Source organism: Nuphar pumila, unplaced genomic scaffold (genome assembly GCF_984573655.1).
Source record: "Nuphar pumila unplaced genomic scaffold, dmNupPumi1.hap1.1 HAP1_SCAFFOLD_2381, whole genome shotgun sequence".
Taxonomy (NCBI): domain Eukaryota; kingdom Viridiplantae; phylum Streptophyta; class Magnoliopsida; order Nymphaeales; family Nymphaeaceae; genus Nuphar; species Nuphar pumila.
Window position 1 is genome coordinate 9,889 of NW_028323908.1, and position 12,853 is coordinate 22,741.

General features: G+C 51.9%; 1 protein-coding gene across 1 annotated transcript; it reads right to left on the minus strand.

The window, feature by feature from the left end:
- Positions 1-2,765: 2,765 nt before the first annotated feature.
- Positions 2,766-7,701, minus strand: LOC149808717 (uncharacterized). The gene is made up of 7 exons (XM_089995181.1): positions 7,421-7,701; positions 5,126-5,181; positions 4,371-4,687; positions 4,152-4,250; positions 3,354-3,659; positions 3,227-3,250; positions 2,766-3,083 (listed from the first exon to the last, which is right to left on the minus strand). Exons 1-7 carry the CDS (start codon positions 7,699-7,701, stop codon positions 2,766-2,768), a joined length of 1,401 nt encoding a protein of 466 aa, XP_089851307.1.
- Positions 7,702-12,853: the final 5,152 nt, after the last annotated feature.

Here is a 12,853-nt window from a genome sequence, read left to right on the forward strand (position 1 = left end):
ACTCGAGGGTCAGGGGTCTTTGAGGCACCTTCAAAGCACCCCCTGACCTATCGCGTGTCACCAAGTGTTTCACATACATAAGAATGTCTATTCTGTAACATTCATGAGTCACACATGTGCATTGGTGTGGTTCAAACCAGGTTCTTTCGCCGACTAGTGACGGAACAGAGCTTGCGCTGTCGCAACGAAAAGAACATGCCAGCCCAAAGAATCGGGCGTTGACAATTGTAATCGTGCGATGCCATATCTTTTTAATTATGTGTTCTTTAAAGCAAAAAAGGCTTTATAGTTTCAGGCTTATCTTTTTTTGTTTTAGCTCGTGTTTTTCCGAGCTAAAATTGCAATCGGGACGACTAGGAAGTCAGCCGAGATAGAAAGAGCTGATCTCGTGCCTAAATCTAAATGCAGGGGAGATGGGAAGGGGGGCGCTTTTACAGATGCCCTGTCAAGCGAATCTGGAGATTGAGTGCAGCCTTCAATTAGCCTGGATATGCCATTTGGTTCTTGGAGTTGCCAATGTCCATGTAGATGCGGTGGAGTTCTAAATTCGTCATCGTTGGCATTTTCGCAGGCATGGGAAAGCCCGACGAAGATGAGCGCAATGCGTTCCTTGTGATCGGTGCCGGTTCGGACATGAAGCTGGTCAACGTCACGGCCCAATGCGTTGGTTTCTACTTCTGGGAAGGGGCCAACGGAGAGCTGGAGGGCTGCACGTTCAACCAGGGCCTCCATGGGCTCTACATCTGGGGCAAGTCTCATGTGACAGCCAAGGGCTGCAAAGCCACCAACATGCAAGGATCAGGCATGTGCATCACTGAGGGCGCGACTGTAGAGCTTGGGGTGTGTTTCGCGCAAACCCTACGGAACTGGGGCTATATATAACATTCGTGCCGGATGAGTAATTCAATAATAGCAATAAATAATTCCATTCGTGTTGAACAAATTCAAACATGAGCCCCCTGTTGAACACGTACCCCTAGCAAATCGTGCAGTGTTTCGCCAGAATAGAGTCCGACCCCCATTTCTGTCACTATAATGCATGTAAGTTCAGGCGTTTGGACCCAGAAGTCATGCTGCGTGGCGAACACTGGTAGCCTGACTCATCAATCTGCAGAACGTCCCGACGTGCCAAGATGGCCTGGGGTCCAGATTGATTGAGTGATAAATATTGAAGTAAATGTCATTTTAGGGTCGTAAGAATGCACATGATCATTCTGTGCTTGTTCTGTGTATGCACCAGAAAACGTACGAATACGCCAGCCCAACAAAGACGGACAACTCCAAGAACTACTTGGGATTCAGTGTTACCTAGAAGGTTACGCCAAGCATGTGCCAACCATGTCACTCTAGTAGAGATGTGTCTGAGAGTGATTTCTCCAACATGTCCCGTCAACGCATGTGCTGCAGCGCCACCTCGTCAATCAGACGTTCTGCAAGCCTGCCTTGTTGCGTTCTCCTTCGGGGGATGCTGCATCCCTCGCTTCCCATTTAGGCTTGAAATCATGTTTGCGGTGTCGCCGCCGTGAACGCCGCCCTGTTTCAAGCGTATTCGTTACATGTATTCAGATTTTATCCTTGAGGCAGCGCCCACATGATTGTGCCCCAGCAGAGAGGTTGATCCTGCGGGCGTTTTGCAAGGTTTTCGTCGCACATGCAACCCAAAGCGCCCGCTATGATAACGTACAACAAGAAAATTACCGCGGCAACCCATGCGCTCATCTGGACGTCCGGGCTTGCTATGCTCACATGCTTATCTTGTGATTTCAAGTTTCTGTCAGCCCTTGCAGGGCTGCACGGCTTCCAACTCCCACTCAGGCTCTGGAGTGTGGTGTGGTGAGCGGTGTACTGTCTCCCTCAAGGACTGCACGCTCATCGACAACGCCCAGTTTGGCGCGGAGTCCAACCACAAGGATAGCGTGCTCACCCTGCATTCATGCGCAATCGCCAACAATATGGCCGGGGATAAGGAGACGTGGGATGGAGGCATTGTCAAGGAAGTGTGAGGCGAGCAAGGCAATGCCAGCACCTGGTACCCTGAAACAGAGGGTGGTCGAAAAGCGTTGCGGCATGATTTACCATGTTCATTACGTAGTCCTGCAATGCACTGGACATGTGAGGCGGGCCATGCTGTTTCTGTATGGTAATATGGCCAATTTTGCTGACATGAGCTGACCTTACCAGATCATGAGCAGTGCCACTTGTTCAGACAATGTTTCAGTCCGCGTCTTGAGATACTAGTGCTGCCAAGGAGACAGGCTTTCGGCGTTCTTTCAGATTACCGACAGATGGGCGATTTGTTTTAGAGAGTGACATCACTTTTGGGTACTTTTCCTATATGAGTACCTGAGAATTCAACATCATTTTCTATGTAAACTTGGCGACGAGTTCAAATTTGTGACTGTAGCCGCCTGGTTTGATGGTATTGTTATAGGACATGCGAAACAGCCGGTTCTTTCGCCGTAAGTGTGAGGCAACCAGTTCTATTCTGTGGAGCATTTTTGCATCTTCTTCTGTTTGCGTCCTGGGACCTGCTTGGGCGTCCATGCCTTTGGGATGTAATGTGACTCCAGTGCAGTTTCCCTGCTTCATAGTCGCTGCGGAGGGTTGACGACTTTGGAGGGGAACGAGGCATTACATCATTGGCTGAGTTACAACTAGGATTGAGGCCTGGGTGGTCCCAAGCGTTCTCACATCGTCAAGACCGCTGCTAAATAAGAACAAGAAACACTAGCAATCTTTGAGGGAAGTCACGTGGCCGACTACAATCATGTCCCAGAGACATAGCCCAGCGTGGACGCATCATTCCCAGTGTGGTGCAATCCAGCAACCCGCGATATGGACAGATTGAGGTCAGCGATGAGGCCTTCGGCGTCCATGTTGGACGGCACGGCCTTTTTGTACGTCTTGCTGCGCATCGTTCGGTTGAGCTCTGCCTTGAGGGCAGGGTTCGCATCAGCATATCCCGGTACTGTGATGGAGTTGGTTGCAGACCAGCTTGGCTGAGCCAGCTGGCCTCGCCGTTGGTCGTCCAGCAACCGAACCAACACGCTGCTCTTGTCATGAACATAACGCACACGGCCGGCCTGCACGCACATATACATGCTAAAGTGAAAGCGAGCATGCCAATTGGAACGAGCCGGCTTTTAACGAAAGCCAAAATGTCCGGGATGATGACGCGCTTCGGGAGCTCAGCGTCGGCCTATGCCGGGGCAATGCCACCATGTACCGGCACTCTCTTCAAGGTTTGTTGCTGTTTCAGGAGGAACATCAACAAATGAAACAAGTCACACAAGCAGGATATGGGCATAGTGCCCGCGAACTCGGCGAACGGAAGCTCGAGAAGAATCGCGCACTTGGATGGCCTCTGTGAGCGTCCCCTCCACATCGTTCCGCTGTTTCATGTCCATGAGCAAAAACATGGAGGGGAGGCCTTGGAAGAGGGGAAGCTGATAGTACCCGGAAGCGACAAACTCGCGCTTGGTGAGAACAGGGAGGCACGCCCACCCCGCGGGCGCCGTGGTGCCAGTCGATGGGACGATGTAGCGCACATCGATGATGACACACATACCACCCTCGTCCGCAAACCCCGCAAAGTGCTGGAAGCCGTCCAGCCAGCGCGGCTGAGTCAGCATGCTGTCCATATCGTACGCCAGAGTGACCTACAGATAGGGCAAGCTAGTCTGAGTCGCGATCTTGCACAGGCAACACGTATTTGATCACGTATTTGATCCAGCTAATGGTAAGCAGGGAGACAACTTGACTTGATTGCAACGCAAAGGGTGAAACAGGTACAAGACGCCAGCAGGTGAAAGGGTGGGAACAGATGTTACATCTGAGATGTGGTTACATCATGCAGACGTGACCGGTTTTGCCCTTGCCTAAGGAGCTCTTTGGACGGCAAGAAAAAGTGGTAGGGAAAATGTGTGTTGAGATTGTCAAAACGAACAAAGTGGAACCGAACTCAAGCAGTGAGTAATGCCTCGAAGGGGTTAGGCCGAAGGGGCTTCCGATGGTCATGCTGCACCTGGCTACAAATTGTACCCCTCAAGAGACAAAGGAGGCTGCCAACCTTACCACCGGACCCGCAACTCAGCCGAAGTGTTCCTTGTGTGACCTGGAGCATGGATCTGTTGGTTTCCCTGACTGCAAACGGAGTCGCCAAGCTTCACGTCCCATGCCAAAGCTCCCAAAAATGAATACCGAGGATGCAGATGTGCACCAGGCACAGGGCTGTATAAAGGGTATGCTGGCTGCACATTTGTGAGGCAGCACCTATACAATCATATACAGAGAATCCGCATTTCTGCTACCAGGCATACACTTCTGCACAGGCTGGTCCAGACACATCAATGTGCCACATGCGTACGCACTTTGACATCGTCGCTGACGGGGCTGTCCTGGTAGAACGAGCCCGGGGGGAAGAGGGAGAAGATCGCAGCCGATGCCAAATTCCTGCCAAGCCGGATGCCTGCGTCGACCGCCACATGGAAGCCAAGTTCGGGGATGTAGGGGTGCGCGAAATTGAAGTCAAGGAGCGGACGATTCCACATCTGAGGCACCTCCATCTTCCTCCGCATCCATTGGTGCAACTCCCCATCTGTGGTGGGCAGTGGCTCCACCTCCACCAAGTCGCTGTCGCTCTCGATGGCAGCGTCGGGCTCCCCGGGAACGTCGAAGGGGCCGGAGTCTACACAGGAGCAATTGGGGAATCAGTGCTACCATTGCCGCCTGTTCCCCGGGCCGACCAGCCTGGGCCCGAGGCCGGAGTCCCCTGGGTACATCTCTCTCGCCGTGTTTCACGGCACAGGGGACACGGCGTGATTCCCAATTGATTGGTTTGTTTGTTCATTATTACATCATTCATTCATTTACCATCACCCGGGTGCACGCGTAGTGTGCAACTGCTGAGCATGCTGGGTGTTCCCTGGTATGGTTGCATATTAATTAACATGTATGTTCTGCCAAGCGTGCCTGGACCAGCCTGATTTTCCATACCATGACCTGCCATCTCCTGATGATGATGATGTATCTCTGTACAACACTACCGCATCCACATGGACATTGGCAACTCCAAGAACTACGTGGGAATCAGTGCTACCATTTCTTTCATCTGAGGCAAGCGTACCTGGACCAGCCTGACTCCTCATCACAGCAATTTGATGATGATGTCTGTTTACACAGCTGAGGCATCCACGTGGACATTCTCACCCTGAGAGCTTGAGACTTGCATGTCTGAAGCGTTCTCGGCAGGCTTGAATGTGTGAAGTGAGTGACGGGATGTGCCTGATGCACTGGCACCAATCAACTCTTCTCAAATAGGCAATATGAAAAGGAACGAATCTATCGGGAAACGCGACATGCTCATGATGGAGTCCTCAGCGGCAACATGCAAAGGGCGCATGGCGTCATTCTAGATTGAGCAATGTATGCAGAGGTGCGTGCAAAGGGCTTTGTTATCGGTCCAACAGCCCAGAACTCGGGTAGGATATGGGTTACCCCCGAATGTTTTGAATAAATAGATAAATCAATCGAGAATCATGCCAGGTCCCTTTGCACAATTTCTCCCAGGACGCCGTGCTTTCTCCGTTGGGCGTTCTTCGCATCGAGCAGCGCACTCCACCTGTGCTTTGCCAGGCAGTTTGCTTCGTGGGTACCTAGCCCTGCAAATGCATGATAATCTGGGGCAAAAATGGGGGTCGAACCCCATTCTGGAGAGCACTGCAACAGGACGCACCTTTCTCAGCGGCAGGTGGGGGAGGTGGGGGGGGGGGGGGGGAGGAGGAGCATCTTTCTTTTTGTTGTTGCCCCGCGCAAAACGCCCCCCCCCCCTTCTTGGGGCGCTCTTGGACTGCTTGCCGCTTGGGCAGGGCTGCCGCCTGAGAGCGAGGCATCATGCAGAGCGAGTGTGCTGCTTCTCGTATGGAGACAAAGGTGCGGTTGAGATACTTTGAGTAGAGCACCTTTTCGGTGGATGTTGGTGGCATTAACGAGGAGTCATAGACCCTGTCTGCATACGATGGTGGCTTCGCCCGCCTGCAGGACACTGGAGTGGTGTGTGTACTGCATGTTGGATAATTTAACACTTCACATGGACTGAACTTCCCATAGTGATCCCTCCCATCATGCAACGACTGCTGGTGTGTTGTCCAGCATCGTTGTGTATGCATTTTGCATGTTGAGTGATCGATCTGCCCCCTTCAGTACTGAATCGGTGCTGGGAACTGATATGCGACAACATGGCAATTTGTCTAATTCGTACACTACATCAACGTGAAATTGCCTGTGGATTTGCATGAGTGTTGGGGCGAAGTGCGCAACTTGCAGTTGATGGGTGCAGAAAGCGAACCAAAGCTCTCCAACGATAGCACTTTTTCGGAGTTGCCAAACTGTGTTTATGTGGGGCGAGTTTGGTGATCTATGTATTGATGAACAAGCAACTGCATCCACATGGTCGTGTGGTAGTGCTGAAAAAGATTTCATCATCAGGTTGTCCATCTTGTTCGGGGTGAGACAACTCACGTTGTTGGGGACAGGCATCTCCCCGAAATGAACCTCTGATATGATACCAGATGTACCAATCTCAGAAGGTGAGGCCTGTCATGATATGATGGTGTCTGCCCTCGTTGCGCAAGCCAACAGCAGAAGCAAAGGCATCAATATACACATGCCGCCAGATGGTGTGCGACTCATCGGGTTCAACTTCCTGAATCAATCACTGGCATATTGCGTGCCTGTCAGTCGCACTTGTGACTGTTCGATCATACCACTCTAACTGGACTAAATTGGGACGCGCGACGATGCGACGCATTATCAACGGGCCTGCTGAGTACTCACAAGGAGTGCAGGCGCCTGTGTTGAAGAACACGATATACCATACTGCGCATGGAACAGGAATCTTTCGAATCCGCAGAGTTGCATGACAACCTTCACGCACAAGGGACACATTTGTGTCAAGCGATACATGCATGCGCTTCGCCTGCGAATGCTGAGGCATCAAGTGCGAGCCAAACCGAGATTTGAACACGCGACCCCTCGATTCGTGGGCGGACAGTTTCACCACTTGACCTTTGGTGGACTAAATGGAACTATCACTTTCTGCTTCTGCTGCTTGATTGAGTTATGATGGGCTTGCATCATTTGCCTTTGCTATATGTCAGGTCAGGCCATGGTATCACAGGCTGGTCCAAGTACTCTAGCCTCAGGTGATGGTAACGATAGCACTGACTCCCAAGTAGTTTTTGGAGTTGCCAATGTCCATGAGGATACGGTAGTGTTGTAAAAAGATACATCTTGATCATGATGAAGATTGAGAGCCCGCACAAGATCATATGAAGAAGATCTTGTGCGGGCAGACATGCTCTCTCTATGCACGCTTTGATTACGCGCTCAACAGTCTGCATGCTGGTGGAACGGCACGCACCTTTGTGCCTTTGCTTCCTCAAACGTAAGGATGCGGAGCAGCACAGAGGAGCAAGGCACACGAGGATAGTCCGCAAGGACGTCAGAGGTGAGCTCTCCGGATGTGGGCGGCACAAACGGGTAGATAGGCAGCTGAAAGGCGCCCCTGTTGATGACATAGTCGCGTGTGGACGATTTCGTCACGGGACGGCCCTTTTCTGCAGGGTTCGTGAAGAGGTGGACTACGGTGTAGCCGATGGCCTTCAGCACATTGGTCTCCTTCTCGAGGCACGTCACCTGCATGCCGCTTGTTGCCTTGCGAACCTAGGTCTCGCTGCCGTCTGGAGGTAGACCGTCTGTGCGCCAGACTGTGCACTTCGAGGGTATGGATGCCTGAAACAGGGATGCTGCGCATGCATGGCATAGCTTGGTGTGGTTGCATGTTGATATGCATGTTCCGCCAAGAGCTTTAGTGAAACAGAAGAGGGTCCAAGGGGGTCGAACAGGACAGCACGTTCGGACAAAACAGCTAATTAAACGTCAGCGCTCGAAACAGGCCGGCCTGTCATGGAAAAACACATCAGCATCATCATCACCAGCTGTCACAACGATACTTTGAAATGACAGGAGTAGTGCAGAGGTAGCTGATTGTGTTCTCGGCCAGGGCTGCGGTGTCCCTCCTGTTCATGGAATAAGTAGAAATCAGCCAAGGCTGCGGTGTCCGCGCTGTTCATGCAATATGTGGAAACCCCCCCTGTTTGTGCAATGGGTGGAAATCAAAACACAAATCCTTCAGATCAGGGCCACACCTCCAACAAAAGCACACAAGTTGGATCCGAAAAGGCGGCAGCGCCAAAGCCGACATCATGTGAATACTCAAACACAGGGTTGAGGTGATCCGAGTCAGGCAGAGGCAACGCTTCAAAGCCGAGGTGCACAGACTCTCGGTTGATGTTCCAGTACGTCCCCGTCACGCGGGTGATGCTCACGTTTCCGGGAAGCAGTTTCAGAGAGTCTGCATGGCAGCGAGGAGAGTTGCAAGCCACAGACGAATCACAGCGTGTAAGGAAATAACAGGTGCTGACAAAAGGGTGCAACTGGTGATGGTGTAAGTGCTTGTCAATGCACACATGACTCGTCATCTTCAACAGCAAAGTGAGTTTGTTGTTGGAGCTGGGTAGTCGGATAGGCTGTCCGGTCTCCACCATGCAGACCATTGATTTCGACACCCGATTTCGTCCTCCTGGACGACATAGTCCGAGGACACACCAATACGAGAATAAAAGGCACGTTTTCTGATTTTCTGCCAGAGGGAGGGAAAGTGCTGACTCACCGATCATGACGACGAGGCCCTCTCCGACGTGGAAGGGTTCAGTCTGAACGGCGGAGACCTTGACGCTGGCGTACGCAGACACGGGGATGCCCGGGACGTCCTGGTCGTCGCCGGCGGACGTCGAGGGCTCCTTCGGGACCACCCTGGCGGCCACAGCATCTCCGGCGAGCATTCTTTCGACGTCCCCTGGCATGCTCTGCATCTCCTGCAGCATCGCCACTTGATCGTGTAAGTGAAACACACACTTGGCGCAATGCGCGTTAGCTCACTGACGGTCAAAGCTGCCAGGGCGTGCACCATCTTGAGAGATACATGCGTGGCTTTTTTTCACCGCTCGAGGTACCATGCTGACCTGAAAATCACTGAATATCTGGCGTACTTGATGGCATTATTCTTGCATTATACGCCGAAAATGAAAGCCTTAAGCTGCATGCATGACATTCAGGGCTATTTTATGCGCATGTGACAATCTGGTGATGATCAGCCTGTTGAGCGAATTACCGCATCCCGTCGGACATTGGCAAAGCCGAGCACAACTAGAGAGGGCAACAAGAATGCCTCCGCCAAAGTGTGCTTGTGCTTACGATCGTCAAGCAGTTCTTGGAGCCGCCCCTGTCCATGTGGATGCGGTAATGTTGTGAAATGATACATTATCTTCTGGTTGCGGTGGTGATATAATACGACACATCATTTTCCTTTCGTAAGCATTGCGGTAATCGACGGTGGCGGGACGGGTTAGGGAAGGGATCCCTTCTTGTAGGGATGACAGCATGCACCTGGGGATGACAGGCATGTGAAGAGGCGAGGGAGGAGTGCTTCGCCAGAACGGCTATCGACGCCCATCTTCATGTATTTTTGGGTATCTGGACCTGGAAATTCAAAGCGTGAAACACTGTGAGGGGACAGCATGCACCTGAACGTAGAAGTCTAGCCTGGCGCTGTTCCACGCGTACTTCCGGCCGTTGCCGAGCATGATCGGCAGGGTGTTGAGAGGAGCAGAGTGCAGCCTCACGCCTGCAGTGTTGGCATGGTCTCGGACTGTTGCCTCTGCCCACGCCACCACCTCCTCTTTGTGCGCGACTCCTGGACGTGGTATGTAATGGGTGAGGTTTGATCAAGACTTACAGTGGTGTACCAGCAACAGCTTTGCCCATGTGTAACTTTCCGGTCCAGATGTTCCGGGTCCAGATAGTAAATAATAATTGTATTCTTGCGATTAAAATGGGGTGCTGAACCCAATTTGCGAAGCGCTGGTTCAATTGACTGCCTGTTGACAACTCTACAGGGTGTGATCGATCCTAGAGATGTGATGTGTCTGCTTGGCAGAGTGCCATGTCAATACATCACCGCCCTTAGATGGAAGCTGAGCATTGATCCCAGTATCTGATGATCTGTGAAAAGCGCAGTTGATTAGTTATATGATGCAACCACATTCCCAAGTAGTTCTTGGAGTTGCCAATTTCCATGTGGATGCGGTAGTGTTGTACAAAGATACAGCATCATCATGCAACATTGATGATGTTAGTCACAGAGCTTGCACAATGATACAACCCTATCCATCTGTTGCATGAACATGAAGGCAGTGTTTTGCTGAGCCGTCTGATTTTTCAGGTCAAGATACCCAAATCTACAGAAATTTCTGGGACGAAAATGGGGGCCGAAACCTGTTCTGTCGAAACTCTGCATGCAGGTTAGGGTAGTGATAAATCATGCAGCAGCATTGACAACCCTCACGACGGAGCTATTGGTAAAGCTCCAATCAGACATGGCACTTCTCGACCTGTTTCTACGTCGAACATCGCAATAAACCAGCAACACCGTCTGCAACAGAATCAGCCCCTTCCCTTCGGCAATGTATGCTAGCTCAGGCTGGTCCAGGTACGCTAGCCTCAGGTGATGGTAATGATAGCACTGACTGCCAATTAATTGTTGAAGTTGCCAATGCCCACCTGGATGCGGTAGTGTTGTAAAACGGTACATCATCATTGTAAACAATGATGCCGTGAGGGATGGAAGCATGCAAGTAGGCTAGGAGCAGTGGGGACGCTATGCTTGGAGCGTGCCTGCCAGGCCTTTCTTTTGCTGGTGGAGTTCAAATACGAGGCTTGAGTTGGAGTCAATGTGCACGCCCACCAGCATAAGGGTGCTGTTCCAAGCAAGGGTGCCGGGGGAGATGCCGGAAAACTCTCCACGGTCTGTGCTACTGCTGACTACGGTGCCCTCCGCGGCAGGTACGGGCTCGTAGTTCTGGTACAGCGTAGCTGAGACCCGGTAGGTCCCCCTCGACACGATGGGACCGGCCTTCTTGATGTCGATTCGTACAACCTGCTCCTCTCACCACTGCACATCAGTTAGTGTTGCGTCCATATGTGCTCCGCAAGCATGTGTGTGAATGTTTGTCTTTGTGGGAGGGGTGTTTGCATTACGCCGACGCAATCGCGTCGTCAAAGCGAATTGAATGGCAGCAGGGTTGTACGAAAGCATATTCTGGCTGCACATTTTAGGGGCCAGCACCCAAAAGTAGCATTGAAATTTCAGCATTTTTGGTACCAGACGCTTCTGTACAGGCTTGAATGGCAGTGACGAAACTGAGCTCCAAGTTGCACTTGGAGCCGCCCATGCCTTCGTGAATGCGTTAGTGAAGTGAAAACGGCTCATCATCCTCACTAGCACCCGATAGGCACGCACAAGTGTACACGGGGGTGTCTGGAGCAGTACTTCGTGGGTCCGTATCCCTGAAAATGCTTGATTATTTGGGGCAGGGGTGGAACGCCATCCTGGCAAAGCACTGGTCTGTAAAGAGAAGGGACCCGTCAGACATCACTTGCCGTTGTATGAGCTCCAATACTGGCATCTCTGTAGCTCGCTGCGAACTTGCTGCCTGATACCGCCCCTGCCACAGAGCTCAAGACGGTGTGGCAGCAATCTCACACATTGTCGTGCATGGTAACCTCACCCTCCCATTACCCTAATCCGCTCACATCCTTTCATACTCGTTACTCGTTACTCTCACGTACGCTATAATGCTGTCTCGCACATTTTGTTGGACAAGTCTCGTCTCTATCTCGTCTCTATCTCGTCTCTATCTCGTCTCTATCTCGTCTCTATCTCGTCTCTATATTTGTCCCTATCCACTGTGTCTGCATTTAAAGTCTTGACTCAAGTATTTGTGGCACTCCTTTGCCGAACAATGAGCCCTCAGGCAAGGCCAGCCACGGCCGCCTGATGTAACAACATACCTCCCCACCCTTCCACATGTTCCCGCAAGGTCGGTGTGCGAGGAGATGCGGCAGCAGGGGCAAACCTGGATCGGCTCATCAAACGCGCTATTCTCGGAGAGCTCCGACTCTGACTCATCCTCCGAGGCGTCATGTGATGTCTCCTCGTCTTCGCTTCCCTCCTGCTGCCGCTGCTGCTGCTGCTGCTGCTGCTGCTGAGCCGCTCCTTGCACAAGAGCGCTCGTGTCAAACTTGCTGCGGAACTGCGCCACCGCAAAATTCTGCCGGATCTTGAGCGCTTCGCTCTTGGCCTTGACCGTTGAGAGCTGCACCGCAACATCGAAGCGTTGCCGACTGCGCCTTTGCACGGATCCTGGTTGATCAGGTCAGTGTTTCAACAAAAGCCATACGTTGTTGGGCCAATATGCTCGAAAATACATAAATAATTTGGATGGAAATGGGGGCTGGAACGCATTCTGGCGAAGTACTGGCCTGAGAGCTTGTAGAGCTCACGCTGCGCCAACATCAGCTCGGGGGTTGATGGGACTGTGCGTTCGTCAGCAGGAAGTCTTTGTTAACAGTGTCCGAAGTACACACTGGCTGCAGGACGCTGTGGGAAGGTAACACCCAGTGTCACAAGCGGGATGCACTGACCTTGCAAGATGATGGTGTATAACTTTACAACACTACCGCATCCACATTGGACATTGGCAAGTCCAAGAAAACAGGCATCATTTTCATCATCATCATCGCTACGGTAGCCAAATGAGTGCCACTCGTGAAGGCCGAGCACACCAAGCTGAGCTTCTTGAGTTTGGAGATTTCGTGGTCAATGGCATCGAGCTCCTTGTCGTGAGGACTAGGTACTGCGGTGCCCTGCTCAAAAGCTACGCCGCCTCGGATT

Excerpts from the sequence above, each read along its gene's own strand:
- LOC149808717 (XM_089995181.1), bottom strand. The coding sequence starts at position 7,701 with ATGCAGGTGACGTGCCTCGAGAAGGAGACCAATGTGCTGAAGGCCATC. Across the intron at positions 5,182-7,420 it reads GAGGAAGCAAAGGCACAAAG|CTGTGTAAACAGACATCATC; the intron begins GTGCGTGCCGTT and ends TGGATGCCTCAG. Across the intron at positions 3,660-4,151 it reads ACGTGAAGCTTGGCGACTCC|GTCACTCTGGCGTACGATAT; the intron begins GTTTGCAGTCAG and ends CCCTATCTGTAG.